A 23685-nucleotide genomic window follows, 5' to 3' on the forward strand; every position below is an offset into this window, starting at 1 on the left:
ACATCAGCGAAACAGTTGCAGGAATCACTTATTCAAAGACTTAGAGACTCTTCTGTTCAGTCTCATTATTTTTGGCTTCAGTAGATTTCACACTCCTCAGTACCTCGGATTGCAAAGAATCTGATTCTATCTTTAGAGCCAGGAACAGCTCAATTAAAAGTCCATCTCTGAGGGATATGATGCAGTTGACTGGCAGAGACATTTCCCACATCTGGACCACGCCCATCCTCGGTCACCACAAAGCCTCAACCTTTGAGAAGGGAGGGAAATGAAATCTCAAAAGACACACAGATAGCTACAGAACAGATCCCCGTGTCTCAGCTTTCTGCTGCTTTCAAGTGCAATTTGTGAAATCCAGTGTTTTCCTAGACACAAGATGCTTTAGCTTGTCTTACCGTGGAAAAACTGCAGTGAGGAGGATAAAGGTGGGAAACTACCATTGGAAAATATTTGCTAAAAAATCCTGATATTAATTCTGAACAAGGAAGAGCTAGGACTAACTGAAAGCTGGTTTTTTTTTTTTAAGGTACCTCCCGCAAACCCACCTTATCAAGATACAGAAGGAGAAATCCCAAAGGTTGACAGTTCCAAATGCATCTGGAAAAGTCAAAGCATATAATGGGGATGACCAGACATAATGCAGAACATCTTCTTTTGGCAAATCTGCAGAGGCTACAAAGGTACAAAATAAAACTTCAGACTTCCTTTCTCCACTAAGGAAAGAACACAGGAATGAAAAGCTTTCCTTTTGCTGCTCATTCAGTCACTGCCAACTCCCTAAGTGCCTTTTCATCCAAAAATTTCTCATGAGCAGAGTCTGTAATGAGAGGGAAGCTTTGTACTGAACAAACTGGAGAAGTGAGACATTTTCCCCATCCTCCTGCTCCAGCCCTTTCTGATTATTTGGCTGGAAGACATCAGTGACTCCAAAAGATATCTGAAGATGAGCAGCAATACTTGATACTGATTTGCAACCAACCTTTCAGGTAAAACACCAGAACAACTGGAATGCTGATTTTTTTGAAAAATCACATACTACAAAAGTGGAAAAGAAGGTTTTCTGTTCGTGCTGCATTCCTTTCAAATGACAGCCTGTTTACAGATGCCCCTGCCAAGAAAGTAATATCCCAAAGGAGAATTTGACAATTTCCTTCAGCTTTAAAATAACTCTGATGCTCTTGCAGAGTACATCTGCTCTTCTGCAGGGAAATTTAACAACTCTTCTCTTTTTCCACATTCATAACCTTTCTTTTTTACATTTGACACAGAAAATCAAACAGCTTTGTATCAGGTTTAAGTGGCACAATCACTTGTTACTGTTACCACGACCTAAAAACTACCTCTGTTTCATATTATCAGTGTGAGGGAAGGAGAAGAACAGGATAAAGCTGAGGTTTGTCAGTCCCAGTGTAACAACTCACCCATGAACTGGCAGTGCTGTGTAGGAAACACCCCAGCCAACCTCACATTCCCAACATGTTCCCTCCTGGAGTATTTACTATTTAATTCTTATTCCCAGGGTATTTCCACATCTTCACGAAAGCAAAAGTACCTTAGATTTTGATTCTTTATGTTTAAAATACCAACATACTCCCACAAATTTCTCTTCAAATATCTATGGTGCTTTTTACATGAAATCTACAGAATTGTGGTCATGACTGCAGCCAGATTTCACTACAAATAGAACTATTTGTAATGAAAGTATCCAGACAAAAGCAAGACACTGCTGCTGCGACAGACTTCCCATTAATGAGCAATTAGGTACTGGAGAGTGTGTCAGTGGCCCCCAAGATAAACAGAGTACATCACCCCCCAAGAGAAACTTTAAAAGTATAGTATGAGTAAAATTCTATAATTTACACACTTTGCCTGTTATTTCACAAGAACAGTTATTTCAAATACCAAAATATGTATTTTTAATTTCAATTCTTGACAGTTCTAACATTGAGTTATTACAGAAATGAACATTTCCTGGCTGAAATACAATCCCACAGGTGAATCTTCTTGAAGATTTATGTGAGTCCTCTTAAAATTGTTCAACACACCCAAATTATACAAATAATGGCTTGGAAAAAAAAAAAAAAAAAAACACCAAAAGCACTGCCTCACAAACTCAGTAGAAAACTAATAACAAGGTTGGGAGCCTATGATGGCAAGACAAGTCTTGGTTAAATAAATAATCCAGAGAAATGAGAAGATGGCAAAAATTGTATGAAATGGATATGAATTAGCTGGTTCTTATTATATATCACAATGGAAATAACAGCCCATTATAGGTATTTATTACTTCAGGATCTACATTTTTCTAAAGCTTACCTTGACTCTACACTTTAATACAGCAAAAAAAAATCCCGAAACATTTAGAAATATTTTATGGTCACCATTTAAAACCATTTATTAACCCCCTGATTAGAATATTTCTAATCAATGTCTCAGATTATCACTGCTCCCCCACTGTGTATAAACCATAGCAACAACAGAGAAGAACTGCAAGCATAGGAAACACGAAGTATTCAGAATAAGGTTCCTACTTACGTTTCTGTGTCTGAAACTAATGACTCATTATTACACACATCATTGAAGGTATGAAGTTGATTCTATGGTTAGAAAAAGGAAGAAAAAATTACAATTTTATCCAAATATTTGGTGAGGTAGTTTTCTTGTATTTCAAAATAGTATTCGTGACATTAAACAAATTTTTATAAGACTTTATATGTTTTTCAGTAAGTTGTTTAGACAAAATTAGAGAATGAAAACCAGGTATTTTTACATGAAATGAAGCTTTCAAACACGTCTGAACTGATAAATTTAAGACATTACAGAGGAAAAAAAAGCCTGTTAGAAGTTTTACATCTCTTTTCCACTTCTTCCCTCAGCATCACCTTCCAGACATAGTGATGGCTCTGTATCCAATTCTTTGCATGTACATCTTTTTAAAGATTTTAAATTATGTAATAGAACTTATTTGGCATCTTATTTTCAAAAAAAAATTTAAAGGCACAGTAATCCGATTTTTTGAAGTTAAAATTATACTTGTTGCGTAACTTTGTCAAAATATTTACTCCTTTCTTGAAACAAATCTAGTACATGCACTCTACAATTCAGGTGAATTCACTAATCTTCTCAAATCTTTACACACAGACTTCTTTGTGTCCAATCTCAACGATTTTCAGGGGGAAAAAGTGGTTTTGAAGAAACAAAATGGAAAATATGCATGGAAATTGGTGAGACACGAGAGCCTGACTACACAATTATTAATAGATTGGTTACTAATAGAGAATTTCAAATGAAACCTATTTAGGTGTGGAAAAACATGTGACAAGAACTTCAGGAAAAGGCTGTTGTGCCCAGTTAGAACTGGGTCACATAAAGCAGTGGAAGCTCACTGACTTTTCTGAAGATTCACCTCCACATGAAAATGTTTTGAAAGGGCTCAAAGAGTGACAGAGTCTTGAACTGTTCCTACCACCAATTTTAAATCCAGGGTCACCACTGAGCAACACTTCCCACACTAAATCCTTCTCCAAAGCAATTCTGACAAATATGTTCTTTTTCATATTGGGATTTGCAAACAATTTTTACAATAACTTCAACTAAAAGCTCAGAGTTCTGACACAGCAGCACAAGACAAAGCACATGTGGGAAAGGGTTGTAACACCTTGCTCTCCCTCAGCTCCTAACAGGTTTTTCACTTCAAGTTTTGTTTCCTTGAATGCCAGAGGGAATAAAATCCTTTTTCATTTTTTACCATCTATGAAAAATGGTCAGAAACTGAAGGCACCTGTGCCCAGACACCCAAATGATGCAGCACAAATGTGGCAGGGCAGTTATGAAGGACACAAAGGGAGAAAGGCTTCAGCAAGGAACGCTGAGCACTAAAATAATCTCCCGGGTCTCATCTCCAGAGCCAGGCACCAAAGGACAGGAAAATAAAGTCCTATTTGTGAGGAAATAGTAGTGAGAGAAGGTATTTTGGAGCTGAACCACCTCAACAGGTTACTGAGAGGTGAAATGGAAGAGAAACAAGATAACAACAAAAATAAAACTTTCTATGACTTGAATGAGAAAGAAGAATAAATTGTCTCAGCGCTCCAGAGCAGTTTTAAAGATTACTCACATAAAAGAGACAGACTCAGTAACTTAGCATACAATATTCCATTTTTACAAGCTGAAAACTATTGGCTTTAGTCTAAAAATACTGCAAAATTTTTCTTCTGGTAATACATGTTTGTTATTTAAAAACTCTCATTTTTACAGCAGTATTCATCAATCACAACAGGTGAAAACATGTAACTACTTAACACAACTTCACACTCCCTTAAGTGAGCTAAATGCCTGAATAAATAAAGCAGCTGATGTATTCTTATTTTCAGACGTTGTTTTGGCAAGGATACACAAAAAGACATACACTGGTAGTTGAACAAGGAACATTGTATAAAACCAAAGGAAAGGATTTATAGGAACTGAAATCTAATGTAATTGAAACTATGCAAAAGTGGAAATATATTTTAAGATCAATTCTACTGCGTGGATGTAGCCCACAGCCTTTTTTCACAACCTAGTAATTTACCTGTATGTAAATAAATGTTTACTTTGGTTAAAAGCCAGCAATAATCTGATTAAAAGTACTTACAGATCTCTTTAAATTGCCCTTTATTCAACTGAAAGTACTTCTACCTCTAACTATAGTGAGAAACAAAATCAAGTTCAAGTAAACTTGTATTCAGTGACAGTCCCTCAGTGATTCCACATCATCAGTTAGAAGAGAGAAGGCCAAATATGTTTAGAAAACACAAAACTGAAAAGGCTCAGATGGATAAAAAAACTGCACTTTTGCCCTTCTGTGGGATTGTTAATGGCTGTAGGAAGCCATGACAAATCAAGAATGCCCAATGTCTCTTCTTGCCTGGTGCAATGTGGAGCATTTCCATGGGAAAGGGAAAGACGGGGATTTTTTTGGTTTTAATTGTTTTCTATTGGATGCTGTAGATATTTACCTCTTCAATTCAGACTTCTGCTAATTAATGCAGAAATGCTCTCTCTCGAGAAGCTGTACTAACAAACAGAAAATGAGGTTTGTGCAATACAAAACAGCAGCTAATTGCAGCAGTCAAGATGCTGCAAAGGTAAAAATGCAAAGAGACTGAAAGCCTTTCCAAACAACAAATATTGCCGTGGTAAGGGACTTCATTTCAACACAGCTGTCACAAACCACGGTTCTAAGCGTGTTGTTTAGCATGTGAATTGTTCAGGTAACGTGAGCCAGTTCCATATGGTGCAGAACACAGCCACCACTTGGACTCAGCTCTCAGCAAACCCCACACTCACCACCACGACTATAATTTCCTAAGGCTGCATGTAAGAGGATCCTGCTGCGTTCACACATTGAAAAACGCCCTCCAAACAAGCCTGTAAATCGTAAATTGCGACAAGAAACACTTTTTGCTAACCGTAATTGATATTTTTTAAAAGTTCTTACTGTTATTTGGCTCAGCCCAGCCAATCTCATTGTTAGAGTTGGCGACATGAAGTATTTAAATGCAAGATCAAGACTTTCTTTATCAAAACACAAGGCTGTATCCAAGGGTTCTTTCACTGTGCTCCACATTAAATCTGCCATGTTCCGGGCCGCACTCTGCCGCAACTCCTGGTCTGACAGTTTACATAAATACCTGGAAGAAATTACAAAAGGAAGAAAAACAAAAAGGGTATGATTCAAACTAGAATGTTCCTGGAACACCATCTTGATTCTAGTCAAGACGAACTACCAATAGCTCTAAGAGTACTCAGCTTCAAAATACCACTATCAGAAGTCAGCAACAATGAAAGAAAAACACCAAGGAAAACCAGAAATATGTAAAATTTTTTACAAAGTAAATAAACTGCTAAAGAATTTCAAACAAGTTAAGTCCTTTCTCTTGCAGTCATCTCAGATGAGAGTTCATCTAATCCTGCACAGTATTCTCTGCAAATGGAAGGCATAAGAAATAATTACTTATAAAAACTCATTTACAGAACCTGGTGGAACCTCAGTCTTACCTAAGCAACTACAAGACCAACACAGAGAGAATCTGGAGTGAAATGCCCGTAAAGTTCACATACAGAACACCAACACAACTGAGAATTTCTTCTAACTGAATATGTAACAGAAAAATGTTTAGGAACAAGCTTTCCTGAGCTTATTTTGATGCCATTAAAGATGGCACAGTGAAAGGTGCATGCATACAAAGTTAGCATAATTAATTTTTTCTGCTGTACTTCAGCGTTTTGAAGTTTCAGCTACATCCAAACTAGATTTAACTACACAGAAATGCGTTAAAAATCCATTTGTTTGACAGCCTCAGCCTGGATCTGTCCTTGGAGACTGGCCAAATAGATGGATGAATCTTTTAAAAAACACACAAGATATTAAACTACACTTAACCAGATTTATGCACCATTCCTTTGCATTTACATCACATAAACATCAGTAAATTTTTTTTCTAAAGCAAAACTACAGGCCCTGATTCTTATTTAGATTATGGTTCTTTTTCACAGATCTTGTGTAGAGGCCTTAAAATAAACACACTTAAATGATACTTAACACTGTCAAACAGAGAAAAGAGACTTCAGTGCAAATAATCCCAGAGACTGGAGATGTATGACAGGAATCACAGATCAGTAACAGGAGGACAAAAGAAGGAACATTCCAGGCTAAGGCAATCAGATCCTTCCCTGTTCTTAGTTGTGAAATTTGTCTTCTCATGTGGAGCACTGGAAATCAAATCCTGGCAAGAAAGTGCTGCTTTTGTGCTATGGGTTCTAAACAGAAGCAAAGTAGAGATGGAAAGGGAACATTCACTTAAAAAGTCCAGCAGCAAAGCAGGCCCAGTGACCTACCTTTAACCTACAGACAGGTGAGAGCAGTTACACTCTGAGGGAAAAATGTCCTGGTCTGTGTTCCCAAACATAATTATTTGTGATTAGCAAATGAGGTGATTTGTCATCAGCAAATAGTGATGACAGCGCTTGTGTTCAGCCACCATCCATGTACGTCCTGCCCTAGTGACAAAGGGACATCCTGCATCTCTGTCCAGCTGTGCCAGCAGCAAATCAAATACTGAGGATTTATTTTATGGGGGAGGCAGTGAATGAAAGAACAGAGGCCATAATTAAGCTCCCACACCCAATCACAAAAAAGCAGGTACAGGGTTGTGGGATTTTGGAGTCGCTGTCTCTGGAAGCGTTCAAGAAAAGGGCAGAAGTGGCACTTGGAGACATGGTTTAGTGGTGAACATGGCAGTGCTGGGTTAAAGGCTGGACTCAGGGGTGTTTTCCAACCTGAATGATTCTATGACTCTCAGCAATATCAGACCAATTTTTCTCTCCCCATTTTTGTATGCAAACTCCTATCAGCCCTGGTTCCCAGAGCTTTCCCATGTCCATAATGCACATCAAGCCAGAGTCAGTAGTTTGGTGAAGCATTTCTCAAGATCTCAGACATGTTCAAACACATCATATGAACTCTCTCATTTTACAAAGGACAGATGAGTGTTTGCATGCACTGAGCAGGGGGATGGACACACCCACATAAAGCAAGGGTGCTTTGCTGGCTTCACTCAATTTCTGTAACAGGACTTGGACCTGAAATCTTCCTCACACTACAAAGTTTGGTGAAGTTACAACATGAATCTAGTTTATAAAACAGAACATTTCTTATTTTACTGCAATATTATCAGTCTAAACCTACTTTCATTTATCCACATTTTTAACCTGAATCAGGCTTGTGTCATATTTTTTGTATTACAGTATTGAGAGTGTGTTATTAAAAAAACTGCATGTTATAGTAAGTGAAACTGTGGTGTAGGTGCATTTTCATAGCTACAGAAGTACTTTAACAAAACCTTCTGTTTTGCCAAGGCCCTAAGGAAAGCTACAGAGAACAGAGCACTTGTCACCACTCACTCTGCCCAGGTACTTGACACAACTGGATTGTTCTAACCAGTAAAAAAGCAGAAGATGGCAAACTTCTCTTTAGAAGTGTAACTGCAGCCAACACTAGAAAATTTATTGGCACTACTACACTGGTCATAAATCAAACATGATCATATCTTTACTAGAAAGATTAAAACCACAGAAACTTGCAGAGTAGGCCACACCTCCTTTTTTACTGTGGAAAGACACAATGGCCTAAACCTAAACCTGCATCAGTAACATTTTATGTTTTTAGAGATATAACATTATTATTATTATTAACAAAAAGGAAATCTTTACAGAGCACTTGGCAATTAACATCTTTCCCTACACTGACTACCTGTAAATTTGCTGCATTGCCTCATATAAGAACAGTGGAGACAAAAAGTCTATTTAACCCAAAATAGCCACTCTAAAAGCGGATTAAAGATTTACCCCATGTATAAAAAAAATGGATGAACCTATCTACTACTGGGAATTCATTTATCTCTTTCTATTTATACTTTTGGCTTTCTCATTAACCTGTGCCAGTCAGTTTGACAATTATGCTTGTGTGAAAAACAAACTCCTTTCACTTCTTAAATGTGCAACCTGACAATTGGGTGGCACATTCTCCATTCCTTGTTTTTCAAAACCTGTGAATTACCATTTCCTACTTATTATCTTCATATCATTCATACATGATATGAATTGCCCTGTCAAAAAAAAACCCCCTCCTAGACTGTCTCTCCTCTTCTCAACGTAAATTTTTTATTGCCACCTTCTTTGTCACACTTCCTACCACCGAGGTAGTTCTGTTATTATCTGCAGGATGGAAGGATCAGAACTGTATAGACAGTATAGAAATGTGAATGTGTGACTGACTCATATAATGGCTTAATAATAGCTTCCATTCTGTCCTTCATTACTTTTTAAATTTCTACATTTTTATCTTTTTGAGTCTGATGAGCATTAAGTCTTAAAAGAAGAGATGAATGATATGACAGGACCTGTGTAATCTACTTAATCTGGAGTTTTTGCCTAAATGAGACTTCCAGAATGAAACATACCTTTTTTATAAATCTGCAAAAAGGATACTCCACATATTATAGGACCTGTCCTGCCAGCCTGGCATACTTCAAATAATCAATTCATATATAAAATCTACATTTAATTTTTTTAAATATCAGTTTTAACCTACTTAAATTATTTCATTTTGCTGTATTTGGGAATAGAGAGAGTTCAGTTTTAAACATGCAGTTCCATGCTAATGTAACGCTTACAATCACATCTTATGCTTCAGGACTTCAGCTACTCAGCTGTGAAATCATCTTTTTTCCTTTAATCTGACTCCTTTGGACCACAGCTGCAAAAGGGCATCCAGCAGAATGAGTCAGTGCTTCTCAAGTGTCTGGTTATTGTCTTCTGACCTATCTATTCTTTTTACTTTAAATTTTCAGATTTTTTGGAGGATGGAAATATTTTTTGCGATTAAAACCTTCAAGGCTCATTACAAGAGGTTTTCATGACATGTGGTAGCAAGGAGTAGCTTGGGTACTCCCATAAACTCCATCCAACAGGAGAGTAATTTGAATTCTCTCAGCTGCATTTTGTATGGGAAGCATCATGGATCAGGAATTGTTTGGAGTTTCCACTTCCTCTGCAGACACCAGTGCTGTGTGCACCCCATGCCACAGCCACACAGGAGCCACTGCCACTTGGAATTTCCTCCCAGTGTGCTCCAGCACAGAATGTTCTGTTTCTGCTTAACTGGGGCAGAGACAGGAATCCTTTGCAAAAAATGTCTCAGATCCGTCTTCAAGCAGGAGACAGCGAGAAGGGAGAAGGGGATGAGAGCAGAAAGGGGTGCAACAAAATATGCTCCTGGTCAGTGCTACTGCTGCACTTTTCTAAAGGACAGAACTCTCCATGGCACTTTCAGTCAAGAGTCTCACCACTGAAAAACTGTCCTCAAAACACCACTGGTGAGACCTCCTTCACCCTTGAGACATTCCGGATTTGGAACCCTGTAGAGCATCTCTCATCTCTGATCTTGAGGCACAAGACAGATGGAACCAATGCCTTTGTTCATAAAGAGACATCATCAACTCACATTCATTTATAACTGCAGGAAGTCAGGACTTACTTTCTCAAGTCACTTTTTAAAGTGTCTTTTAATGAGAATTTTGCAGTTTTAAATGCAGAATTCTAAGGTTTTAGGATCAGTAAGAGCTTCCTTCTGAGGAGGTCAGAATCACTTTGCTTCCTTACTGAAAGATGTAAATTTTAATTCATGTAATTTTTAATTTTATCCTTTATTTCTTTCCCAAACTGCTTAAAAACACAGGCCCCTCAGAGGCAAGATGTGAATGTCTGTGTTCCATTGGCCAGGCAGAAAATAGCATTTATTCATCTTTTTCTAGGAGCAGCAATAATGACAGGATTGTGCCCATGATCTCTGCAAATTCCAGCAGTGGTCTCCTCTCTACAAATACACACTTTGCTGTTTCCTCCATCCACTCCTTGTGGAAATAACCATAACATAAAGGGTAACCTCAGCTGACAAAAAGTTCTGCTAAGATGCTGGTCAGGTGATCTCTCTTGCTGCTCATGCTGGTCAGCCCTGCAAAATGCACTTCCTGCAGGGAACCTACAGGAACAGCAACTGGAGCTAAATCAGAGTCCCAGGAGCTCATTCTAGACTGAAACCCCCTCCAAGCCCTCTTAGTTTGCAGGGCAGCAGAAGCTCTGCAGGATTTCTTTAAAAGGTGCTGTGCTGCTGTGCCCAGCATTGTATCCCCTTTTTTTTTTTTTTGTCAAAGTAAAAGCAGACGGAGACCCAGAGACCCAAGCTGCTGAGACAAGATCTGTAAGTTTGGTAGCCACGTGGGGTGAGCTGCATCCACCAAGAGTCATCTTTCCCTGAAGGCATCTGTGTTCACTTCTGTCCCACATAAAGGTACAGCACTAGAGGTTATTTTTGCTCTATGGCCTCCAAGCTTCAGTGCCACTCCATAAGCGAATCATCTAAAAAAGCTCTGGATTTCATAACACTGAGAAACCTCAGATCCCATCAGGATTCAACTGTGAAAAATAAAAACTGGGAGAACATCCCCATCCTGCTCTAAACCAGGTTTTCCATAGACGTATCATGTGTCAATGTTACCTGATTGATGTGAACCTATTGTAATTTCTACAAACAGACATCAAGGGCATTATTTATGGCAAGAAGCTGCTGACAAATCACATTTCAAACCAGATGCAAATATTCTAATGGGTAAAGAAGAAGACATGAGAACTCCCCCAAAAAAATCTTCTATACATTCCAGTGACCCCAATTACAACTACAGTTATGAAATAGAAAATGTTTTAAGCATTACAGGATGACAAGCAAGGATTAGCAGCAAAAACTACAGGACATGTTATTCTGTCTCCCTCAAGTAGTTCCTTATTATCAGCCTAACTCTAACTGCTGATGCCTCAATGCCATTTTTCATTTCCATACATTGCAAGAAGACAGGGAAGGCTTGTGACCAAATTCCCAGGAACACCAACAAGCATTAATGGAATATGTACGGAGACAAGCACTTGAAAATCCTCTGCCTGCTCTCTCTTGACTGCCTCATGATTAATGATTACCTTTATAAGATTTCAAAGATAGCACATCAGCATTAAAGGAGTGCACTTGGCTGGACTGTAACTCAAGAGTGATGTGTTTTAATAAAAGATCAAAATACTCTTCTCTCTGCTGGTATGATTTTAGTAGAAACCATAGTACAGCAAAATAGATGACAGCCAAGCCAGTACTTAAATTTTTACAGTCAAAATAAAACCAGACCATTTTAAAATATGAAACAATTCCCAATCTCATTGTTCTGGGAACCTGTTTGTTGCCAATGCAATTATTTTTGTTGAGTGTTATTTTATACTGGTGTAGTTAAGACAGAATAATGTGTGAAGGCCCAGTTTTTGCTATGACCAGTGTAAGCACATTTCTAACATTACAGTTAGAGGAAATCCAGAACCCTGGAGGAGCTGTGGGCCGATGCAAAAGCAGTGGCCTGCACCAGGAAAATTTAATGTTGGGCCACTGAAAGGGGAATTAGCTGTGACCACACCCCTCCACCCCCAGGCAGATACACACAGAGATAATTTCATCAGCAGCTCACTGAAATGTTTCTATTGTCCTGAGAAACCCAATAAAAACAAATTGCTTGTATAATTAAATACCCTTACAAGTACTTCAGTTTAAAAGTGTTTTCCATGATAGACAGCTTGATAGAAAGGAAATCTTTGGGGCTGGATATATTTAGCTACATAAAAGTGTGAGTAGACTTTTGATCGCACTTCGGTTCCTGCCAGCTGGAAATAGCGAACATCAGAATGTGAAGCTGTGTTCAAACTCAGGATCTGAATTCTCAGTGACTGCAGATTGCTCTTCTACTTACAGCATCTCACTGCAAACTCGATGTACAGTTTTATGAAGGTATCACTCTGAGGGAGACCATGGTACAATTGAACCTGACCCAACGTGTCAGAATGGGGCTGGATGTCACACTCAGAATGTTCTTAACAAGATTGATCTGATCGATACTGAAATCAGATGCAAGGAGCTGCCCAAACTAACTCTAAACATTACCTTCACCCTCCTTGTTGAAATGACAGTCAGAGCACCAACCTGTACAATTAAAAGTGTATCAGCTGCAATTAGAAATAGGTGCTGTCAAAAAGCCCCACAAGAAAAATTCTTAAAATAAAAATTTACCTGATAACGTAAGTCCTAAAGGGTATAATGTGCTGCATGACAGCAGGGATGTGTAGCCATATTCTGATCTATAATGCAAAAACATAAATATATAAAAATTGCATTAATGACATTTAAAGAGAACGGCAAAAAACTGAAACGCTGTTGGTACATTTGCACGTGCAACCCCCCTTTAAGAAACGGCTTTCTTCGTGGTTTCCATTCAACTCCTTACTTTATTAATTTTCCAAACTGTTATCTGAGGAATGCTTTCGTGGCTTATAAAGAGGATTTGTATCTTTCCTGCTAGTTAACTAGAAAATACAAACTTCGTATAAATAGTGTCATACTGCCCAGGTGTCTCATTTTTTTATTTTCTGTAATTTCTTTAGTAGGAAAAACTGCTACTCCACCTTGTGGGTTGTTTTTCTTTTCCTTTTTCCTTAACACTCTACATGAAAATTATTCCACTCTTTTAGTTCCTTGCAAACCACTCCTAAACCAAGTAACATTGACTTGTGTTGTTTTCCATCTCAGGGCTTACATATCCTATAAAATGTTTTACAAGCAGTGATTAAGCACAGTTTTTTACTACCATATTTGCATTTCTCGTATTTACCATTCTGCCTTTACCACCTTAGCAGAGCTGAATGCAGGAAGAAAATATATGCAGAGGAGAAAAAACCCTTGAAACAGCTACTTAGCACCGCTGTGAGGAAAAGCACCACCCAAACAACTTCCACAGGCAAAGTCAGAAGTGCCATCTGCATTTCAAACAGGAATTCTGAGCCTGCTAAACCTGTTACTCCGTGCCAGGTAAGGGATGGAGCACAGATGAAACAGCAGCAGCTGTTGCTCCTGCCCACGTAAATTCAATCATGTGCACGCAGAACCCTTGTGAAAAGCAACCCTGTCACTCACCCAGGGCCCTCTGCATCCCCACCTCTGCTCTTTAAAGAGTTTCAGCTTTGCAACTGATGCAAGAAAATCTGCCCAAGGACTCAATTCCACATGCAGAAAATGTATATATTCCTTTTTGACGGGAGAGAAAACTATTAGGCTGCAGTCAAACTTATCACCAGCTTCTTTTCAACATTTCCAGCATTTGCCAAGGAACTTTCTGAGTTAGTTCTGACAAAAATATTTGCAGGCTCACTTTTTACAAGGCAACAAGCACTGCACAGAAACAATATAACCTACTTTGCAAGACAAACCAGCCAAATCTTCACACTGCAAAAAAGACCACACTTGGAACAAGCTTCTGATCCAACTGGCAGCCTCAAGGAAAAAATGCTAACATCCCAAAGATACAAAGTGTCACTAGAAGATGCTTGTTCTAGAAACAGGAATTAAACAACATTTTGACAAGGAATTGCAAGGATGACAAAGATACTATTGTGGTTACACTATTTGATTTTTAACACCATGTACTCTGCTTAGAATACAGTATGAAACACGAAAGAAAATACATTTCTTTGTGAAATAAAAGTATGAAATGTTTTTATCATTTTGTTTTTATAGCTTTCACTGTTCACAGAAATTTCACTTTGTATTAATTCAAACTCCTAAGTTGAAATCATGCATCTGTAAACTTGTATTACACACAACCTTCAGCCTCAGAATTCAATTAATGCATCATTTCACATGTTACAAATGAAACTGTGATTTTGAACATGGACTCACATTTGCATACTAAATTGTTTAAATGACAGAAAGTAACATATATAAAATTACATCACCTCGCACCTGTAAAAAGACAAAAAATAACAAGAAATTACATCACTTTCTGTTTCCACCTGCTTTTAAGACAAAGTATTCACTGCATCTGTTCTGTTCTCAAGTTTCAAAGAGGTTTTTTTTCTATTATTTGCTCTTTATCAGAGGTAATTAATTTCTAGAAGGTAGTGGCTAAAGAACTCCTTCACCTTACAGACTTGAAAATAAATTCCAACATGGATATTTCAAGGAATCTTTACAAGAATGGATACTTAACTGCCATTCTCAAGAGTTACTACAGCTGTGAAAATTCATTTAAGGGTTACTACACACTGTGGTCTGGCTTGGGAACTTGGGAACAAGTTAACAACTGACACTGCAGAGTTCTTATTGGAATAAATATCTCTAAATCCCATAAAATCAAATGCTCTGGGATAAAACCAAGTCAGATTAGCAGAGTTCTTGCTGAAACCAGCAATTAACTAACCCTTGTTCAGTTTTGTGAATGCTTCTTTTTGTTTTAGTGGAGTTTGGTGTATTGGTCCACAATCAGAAAAATTTATTAAATTATTTATATTATTTATATTTATCTAAGTTATATGAACTATACAGTGAAATTATATAAAAACCGACAGGGAAAGAGAAACATTATATCAAAATCTTAAGTTCATGCATCACTATAGAGGTGGAGAAGTACCTTTTTTTTTTTAATATTGGCAAGGTAAAATGTATTTTGTCTAAAAAATTAGCTGCTTCATTTGGCTGTAATAAGTATGTTGCATTTGAAAGACAGCAGCAGTGCTACCAAGTACACTGAGTGACATCAAAATGCAGCAAGTGGATGAATAAAGCACATTACAGGTGGAACATTTTCTTATATTTTCTGTAGTGAACTGACATATTAAAATAACATCTAAATATAATTTTTTTAAACAGTTTTCCTCCAACTCACACACAGATTTGCCAGTAAACCCAGAGAGAGTACAAAAGAAAGGTGCTCGCTGAATGGGAAAAGATGCAATGCTGGAAGAGGCTGAAGAAACAGTTCTTTTGGTTATGGTTTGGGTTGAGTTTCATTTTATCTGCCAAGTTTAACCATAGAACTCATCTAAAACAGCTGCAAAAGCCAGCTTAATGGGTTACCTACTAGAACCAAAGAGAAATGCAAAGTTGCTAAGTAACTGAAAGGAGAAACTTGGCTGAGAAGTATTTTGGAATAGGGCACATCACTAAGAATAAAGAAAATAAACAATTTATGTGGAGAAAAATAAAGACTTCCAAAAAGGAAAAAGAAGAAAGGCAGTTGCACTGATATGGGATACTCAGGAAATGGGATTTGAAGTCAGAATGCTGGTTTAAAAACATGCTGGTGTGATAGGGAGCTGCCACTCATTGTTCAAGCAGTTTTGCCCCTTCTCACAAAAAATAAAACAAAAATGCAAAAACGTTTTGTTCTGTAACCAAAATCCTTCTGAACCAGAATAAGCTACAAGAACGCAGCTTTCAGCAGATGGTTTGATGAGGACTGCACTGACAGCAGCTGGAGATGAAGAACTCATCAGCTCACACAAAAAGGGCCAGAAGAGAACATAATCTCACAGGCTGAGAACATACCTCACAATCAAACATAGGGAGGTGCTGCACCAGCCCCCCTGGGCAGCTTTAGAAGAATGGAGCAGACCATGGCCTTGCCCATTTGGTCTCTGACCTACAAGTCAGGAATTACCACACTGAAGGATCAGGAGAGTGGGATACAGATCCTCAACACCAGCTTGATTTCAATCACTGGCTCCCTCTGTGCAAACCCATTCCAGTATTTACTCAGAACATCCTCCTGGCTGGAGGATAACAGCAACAAGGAAGGGAAGATGTGTGGGAGGAAGGATCAGATTTTAAGTATTTAAAATTGCAAACAGTGTCAAAATGATGTCAAACTCACTTTGTACAAGGCATAACAAACTACTGGTTTCCTTTTTGCCCATCCCCAAGACAGGTCACAACTTCTACCCTCACATTACACCAAGTCTTCATATGTCCTTCAAGGACTGGGTTTTATTTTTATCACCAATCTCCCTCAAATCTCCACTAAAATCAGTTCATAATTCTGCCAGACAAAAATCCCTGAGATTTCAAAATGCAGAAATGATGGAGGAGATGCATTCTAAAACTAAGTGGGGAAAAAAGATGATTACCTCTATGCTGCAAATGTGTATAATGGTATAAAATCACATGAAATTGAAGCAAAAATAAATCCTTTGGGCCTCATAGGGAATAGCTGAGAAGTTAGAATACCCTAAAGAAACTGAAACCACTTCCATGGCACAATTTCAGGGACAGAAATGGCCTCTGACAACATTCTTGTATGTATCTTTTGGGGCTGTTACAATCTTCCTATCTAGGTATGAACTTGGAAAACGACTTGTGTGCTTCCAGGAGATGCAGAAGGTTTGGACAATGAAATGCTCTACGGATGAGCAAACCTCATTCCCAACACGGAAAATTCACAACCTTTTTATCCCTCCCTGGTCCCACAGAGTTCTTCCAGACTTCAGATTCCTTTCACTTTTTGTGTTCAAGTCACAGAGTTTAAAGGGAATACTCACATTAGACACCACTGTGATAAATGCATGTGCTATAAGAAATGGCAGCGTCTCGGGGGTTCCGTACTCAAAACAATCCTTCATGAGGGAAAGGCCATTTTTTCCACAAAACAGACAAACATAACGAAGCAAGTGCAATGGTACTTCTACATCCTAGAAACAGTCAAAAAACAGGAGAAGAATCAATAGTAGATCATTCAGACATACAGGAAATTCAAAAGCTACATCAGTGTAACACAAATCCATACAGAGGAATGAATATGGTTATTTTAAGTTTCTAGGAAATGTGCACCTATTTAAAAGTGGACAACTTACATTCATATCACAGAACGCCCCTAATATATTGCTTTCTTGAGCAGAAATATCCTGTTTAAAGAAAAAAATTAAAATTAACTCAAGCAATTAAAGCACATTTATAGAAAAAAAAAAAAGCAACTGCCATTTACCAGGTATCACAGTCAACAACAGAAAAAACCAAATTCCTAATTCAGAGGAGGACAGAAGCTCAAGTTTTGCTCCACTTTTACAATGTAAAACAGACTTTTCTGTACTTTTTACCTCCATTAATATATATGAATACACAAATATACTTAGGAGAACATTTCAGCAGTGGCTCTCAAATGCTGGATTAACAGATTATTCTTCAATCCCACCCCTGATGAGATCACCAATTTTTTTAACAGGAATATGGTAAAGGGGATAGTTTGTCACACCAACCTGAGAAATACAGAACAGAACCAACCCAGGGACTTTGGAATGCAATTTCTAATAAACATGAGACATATATGCAAACATCTGAATTTAGATGAAAATCCAGGACATCCTACAATCCTACATTTAATGATTTAAAGGGTTAAAATGTCAAAATATTCATTGCCATACATATTAAAAATCTTTAATTTCAACTACTATATTTTTATATAAAGTATATATACTATATATATAGAGTATATATTTATTTTTAATTAATGCCAAGTTTTTACAGGAGTGAGCTAAGTGATGACGGGGAAGGAATTGTATCACCTTATCACTCTGCTGGCTACTTGCTGCAACAAGAAATCTATTTTCTGGAAGCACTAAACTGAAAAGGGTTTGGGAAAACAGCTTTTCTTTTTAATGTCCACAACATCCACTTGTTGGGCAGTACACAGTGGGAAGTTTCCTTATTAGGGCTATAACTTACTGTGGGTTTCATGCACATTGCTGGGGGCAAAAGGGCACTGAAGGTATAAAATGTGGCTGTAAAACTCAACATTGCCATGGATACTTGTAGGTAAAGCACACATTCCTCTTCTTCTCACCCCTCCATGCCAAACACCCAGTACTGATAGTCACAAATCAAATGCAAGTTTAACATAAAGTAAAGTTTTAAAGTGAAATTTCCTGAATATATTTTAAATAGCTGTGTAGGAGTAAGCTTCTTAGAACTGTACCAGAGGATGCTGGAGGCAAGCAATTTTGGATGGATTAAGTGTGATACAAACATTTTGAATTATTCAATATGCTCATATTATAGCTAAGCATTTATTTTCTTTTTTTTCTTCTGCTGAACTCTAAGTCATGCCTGAACTCGTGATACTCTACCAGTTATTTTTAAAACAGCTTTGAAGGCAGTAGGTGGTATGTTTTTAAGCAGCAAGAAAAGGTGTTCAGTGCTCTGCTCATGAAAACTGCAGAAATGGTGTGAGAAATTTCATTAGTTTTTTTGAAAAAAGCACAGATTTGTTGCCAAGTGAACTGCAGTTCTTAGAATGCAGAAATCCCAAACTCACAGAGGGCTGTTGCATGAGTCCTGCAAAGCTTGGAAAAGGCTGCAGTTGAGAGACTGAGTCTGGAAATGTGACTTCTGTACTTGCAGATGGGAAACAGAACAGTCTGAGAGTTCCTTAAGCTCGAGTTTATGAGGAAATAAGAGAATTCCTCATGGGAATCTAATATGGCATTAAATCCCACTATCACTTCAGCAGAACCTCAAGCAGCTCCCCAGGACCTTTACCTGGAGAAAAGCTGCAGAGGGACTTTGGAGAAAGGCAGGCAGGGATAGTGTTGGCCCAAAGCCATACAGCAAAAAGAAAAGGGGGAATGGCTTCAAACTGCCAGCGGGCAGGGCTAGATTTGGGATTAGAAAGAAATTCTTCCCTGTGGGGATGGTGAGGCCCTGCCACAGGTTGCCCAGAGCAGCTGTGGCTGCCCCATCCCTGGAAGTGTCCAAGGCCAGGTTGGACAGGGCTTGGGGCATGCTGGGATAGTGGAAGGTGTCCCTAACCATGCCAGGGGATTGGAATGAGATGAGCTTTAAGGTTCCTTCCAAACATCCCATAATAAAATGTACTGGCTGAGGCCTGACGTGGACACAACCTTGGTGGAAAGCACAGACATCTTCCAAGAAAATATTTACTTGAAAAGGAGAAGCAGAGAGCACAAGACCCCGAAGAGTTGGGGACTGCAGCTACAGACACCTCAACAACTGATTTTGTTTCCACTTTCATTTCATCCTCTGTCAAGAGCTGCTAAATGGTCGGGTAACTCCCTCCACATTCATTGCTCATTCTGAGACAGTGCCAGGTTCAGGAGTGCACTTCACATTGTTGCTTCTTTCTCTACAGGATTTTAAGAGCTTCCTTTTATAGATTCTTTTTTGCCCTCCTGGAAGTGTCCCTTCCAGGTATTTCACTTGCAGCACAAAGTATGAAAAGGATAGGGCATACAGCCATAAACCACCCTGTATGCAAGAGTTCTTAAAAATATCCCATAACAAAAAAACAAAAAAAAATTAAGTATGAACATCTCTCAAAAAACCAACCATATTTTTAAAAAAATTTTGAGTTAATTAGGTTTAGGATGAAAAATAGACACAAAGGCCCCTCTGGGCACCAAAAATATTGATAGATTTTAAGAGAGATGTGTACATGGCCCTTCTGGCTACCAATCAGGCTGTCGTGGTCTTCACTCTCACTTTAGAGATGTTGCAAGGGACAAAAGCAATTCTTAGCCTGTATCATTTAAGGAGAGAGCTGGATGATCCTGCAGGTAGAAACCTTTTTGACTACAACAAATCTTGCTTTACTGTTCATTTTAATCCAACTTTATGAAGTCCTGAACAAGGGAAAGCCTCCTGCTTCCACGTGAATGCTTTTCTTCTCCACCAGATGACCCAGTGTAAAACGGCTTTGGCAAGCAGCTGAGAAGAGGATCAGACTTCAAGACTTGTCTGCTACCATTAAGAACAAAGCCCTTGGAGGTGTCTGCAGAGCAAAAGATAACAGAAACACTGACTGCTAATTGTTACCGTGGGAAAGCCTCACATTGGGAATTTTTAAATGGCAGCCTAAGAGGCCATTTCTAGGCACAGTGAAACCTCAGTGGATGTGATAACCATGAAATTGTGAAAATTTACCTCAGGAATCTAGAACAAGGAATTTCTAAAGTCAGTCAGAGTGGAGACTGGAGTCTGTTCTGGATCAGCAAATTTCCCTTTTTCCAGGGCAAACACAATGCTTAATGGGAAAGCGAGAGAGCTACAGCAGCTTCTCCCAACAGATTCTTGGCAGATTCCAGCTGTTCAGGAATCTGTTTAACTTACAAGTATAGAAAATGCACTTAAACCAGGGACTTTTTATTTTAGCATCTCTTGAGGACTGAGAGCAAGCCTGATTTAAAATAAGAAGTGCTCTTGTTACTGGGACTAATAACTTGTCTCAATTCAACTAAGATGTGCTCTAGACTGAAATCCAAAATTAAATTCCAAACCTCAGTGAGTCACTCATGGGAGTAGAAAGTTTTGACATTAAATAGCTAACACTACTCTAGAATAACAGAATCCTAGTGCTGTCCAAATATGGAAAATATCAATTTGTAAGAAAAATTATTGATGCTGGGACCTTTGGAAAGCAAAACTAAAAATCTCCCCCCCCCCTCCCCCCGCAAAAGGTACACAAAGACAGCAGGCTGGCACACCTCCATAGTCCAGACGTGCAAACACACCAAGTCTAGCAGAAAGGGAAAAAATTTCCCTTACCTGCCTGTACCTCAAGAAAGTGGTTTTCATTCTCAGCTTCCCCTTAACTTGTGTTTTTAGGATAGCTAATGTATGTATTTGATAATTCAAGTGATGTGTAACAGTACGATACATACATAATATACACATTGGTATGTCTGGAGTGCTGGGCATCATCACAGTACAGCAACCTACAGCAGATCTGGATCTAAATCACTCCAAGGCTGCACACAAAGGGAAAAAGAAATCCCACCAGGCACTTGGAGATTTTCTTTTGATTGTTTGGGAGTGAAATTCAAAGAGAAGAAAAAAACCAGATGAAATAGTAATTTAAAAGCATCAGGTGGGATAGTCCACAGAAGAGCTGTTCCAGGAATTGTTCATTCCACGTTCCTCCGAAGCCAGTCTTAGTACATGTCCCACAGGAGTGCAGCAGATAAATCAATTCACTTTATATCTATACACACACACACTTGAAACTACCTCTGTTAACTTACATCCACATGGTTTGGAGTAGGACAAGAACCAAAATCCAGCCCACCTAAATAACCCGCTGTGTAGGGGGTTTTAACTACATTTATGGTCAGATATGTCAGCATTCATTCAGTAAGAACTGATCAGATGTTGTGACCACCCTAACTTACATAATTATATCTGACTCAGCATCTTCTCATTTTGGACTTAAGTTTATAAAGCAAACTTCACCCCTCAGAGCTCCAGTGAGCTCCCACAACTCTCTGAATAAAAAATAAAAAAGAGTGGGTTGGCTGCACTTTAATTCTCCACTTTGACATTCTCAGAAGTTTGTTGGAGAGAAGCTTTTCTTAGACAGTGAACTGTACATCTTCTTTGCATTCAAATAGTGTAAAATAACTGTTTACTTGTTACTAGACTACCACAAGTTGGATCAAAAGCCAACCTTTCCGAAAATGTGTTGTTTCCACTAGGAAATGCTGACACCATCATATTCATTTCAGAAACTGTGATTTAAGCATGGCAGGATTTTTGAAAATTTTTCTTTTTTTTTTAGAGGCAAATAGGGAAGATGTGAATGGCAGCCATAATAAATATCAGAGAGAAAAACCAGCACCCTGGAACAAAGCAACCTGTGCAGAGCTAAGTTACTCCAGTTGATTAACCAGCTGTTCTAACAAGTTTGGTCTTGCACAAAGTTTAGTTTCTGAAGCTTTACTTCTAGAACCACAGATTGCAATGAAAAGAAACTAATAAACTCTTAATGGGTTACCTTCTGGAAGAAAGGCTTCCTCTTTTTGCCTTCCTGTTATTTAAACAGTACAATAATTCAGTGCACAGTTCCAGCCAACACTTACCAATGTACTACCTATAACAATTCAGCATATTTTAAAGAAAGTGGAAGAGTATGTGTCATTTTGAAAGTTTCTCTGAAAAGTTCTACTGAAGTCAACAGGAGAGCTGAATGTGCCCATCCTGTGTGAAAGCAACAAGCACCCAAAATATCTGCTCATTAATGAGAACAATTAACCTTCCACCAAATAATTCCAGACAGACACAAGGAGAAGATGTACCTCTATTGTGGGATGAGTATTATGCTTATAAGCTGTGTACAGAGGAAACTGAATCTGAAAGATTTTTGCCACACACAGCAGCAGCTTCTCCTTCTCATCAGTGCTCCATAAGCCAAAAGCATCCGTGCTCTTTGTGGGCTCCTCCTCGCTCAGGATACAAGTTCTTGTGGAATCAAACTTTTTCTCTAGAGATTTCTGTCGTTCTCCATTTTCTTCTTCGTGAGACTCTCTTTCTACATTCAGGGGCTCATCAGCATGATTACTCTGCTCTGGCCACGTTGAATCTATATTAATAGTGCAATGTTTACAGAGCTGGTCCCGCAGAGCTTGGACTTGGGCAATCACTAAGTTAATAAGCGCACAAACTACTTGGTTAAAGATCTCCAGATGTTTATACTCCTTGAAACAGCACAAACATTGTCTGTAAGAAAACAGAAGAACAACATAAATAAAAATTCCTACAGTTAAAATCAGGCAGGTACTTAACCAAGAGAACTCTTCACATTAAAACATTTTAAACAACAAGTTATCTGACAGAATGATAAAATAAAGGAAATCCAAATGAAACAGACTACCCAGCAGCAAGTGGGAGTCACAGAACCCTCCTCCTCGAGAACATCCCATTATTTCCAAATGCTTACCAAAACTATCAAGTAACTGTTATCATTGAGCAGCTGCTACAGCAAGTAAAATATAGAAAAAAAAGTCCTGTGGGCAAGGTCACTGTGCTACTGAAGAAGTCACGTTTTTCAGTATGTTTCTGACTCCATTTCCTCATCTGGCTTTCTCTGTTGCTCTTTACTGCAATAAATCATCCTGACATTCTTGTCAGCTGTGTAAGAACTCATTGTTATTTTCAAATCAACAGGGCTCCAAAGTAATTTTATTTTTAAGGGAGTATTTAAGTTCACTTCCTTTATCTGCATTTGCATGGTGATCCCATGCACATTGATATCCTTTATCCATCTAGGAAAAAGCAGCTCAAGTATCTCCGGTACTTTCTTCACTTGGCAGGCTCAGAGATTATTCCCCTGATTATCTACTGACACACTGCAAAGAACAAGAGGGAAAAACCCTACACTCTTTGACAATATTAAAAAAATCAATTAAATCATCAAGTTCAAAAACTCTAACATATCTCTAGTTGTG

At 38.4% G+C, this 23685-nt stretch overlaps 1 protein-coding gene across 7 annotated transcripts in view; it reads right to left on the bottom strand.

The window, feature by feature from the left end:
- Nucleotides 1–23685, bottom strand: part of USP34 (ubiquitin specific peptidase 34) — a 112218-nt gene that overhangs the window by 68356 nt on the left and 20177 nt on the right. For all 7 annotated transcript variants that reach the window (XM_069008930.1, XM_069008931.1, XM_069008934.1 and 4 more), the window contains exons 3-8: nucleotides 22537–22957; nucleotides 17308–17358; nucleotides 16996–17145; nucleotides 12698–12765; nucleotides 5480–5672; nucleotides 2536–2597 (exon numbers count right to left, since the gene is read on the bottom strand). In XM_069008930.1, the coding sequence (XP_068865031.1) occupies nucleotides 2536–2597; nucleotides 5480–5672; nucleotides 12698–12765; nucleotides 16996–17145; nucleotides 17308–17358; nucleotides 22537–22957 (945 nt within the window). The remainder of the gene's footprint in view (nucleotides 1–2535; nucleotides 2598–5479; nucleotides 5673–12697; nucleotides 12766–16995; nucleotides 17146–17307; nucleotides 17359–22536; nucleotides 22958–23685) is intronic.

The sequence above is a fragment of the Aphelocoma coerulescens genome, chromosome 3 (genome assembly GCF_041296385.1).
Source record: "Aphelocoma coerulescens isolate FSJ_1873_10779 chromosome 3, UR_Acoe_1.0, whole genome shotgun sequence".
In the NCBI taxonomy this organism is placed as follows: Eukaryota; Metazoa; Chordata; class Aves; order Passeriformes; family Corvidae; genus Aphelocoma; species Aphelocoma coerulescens.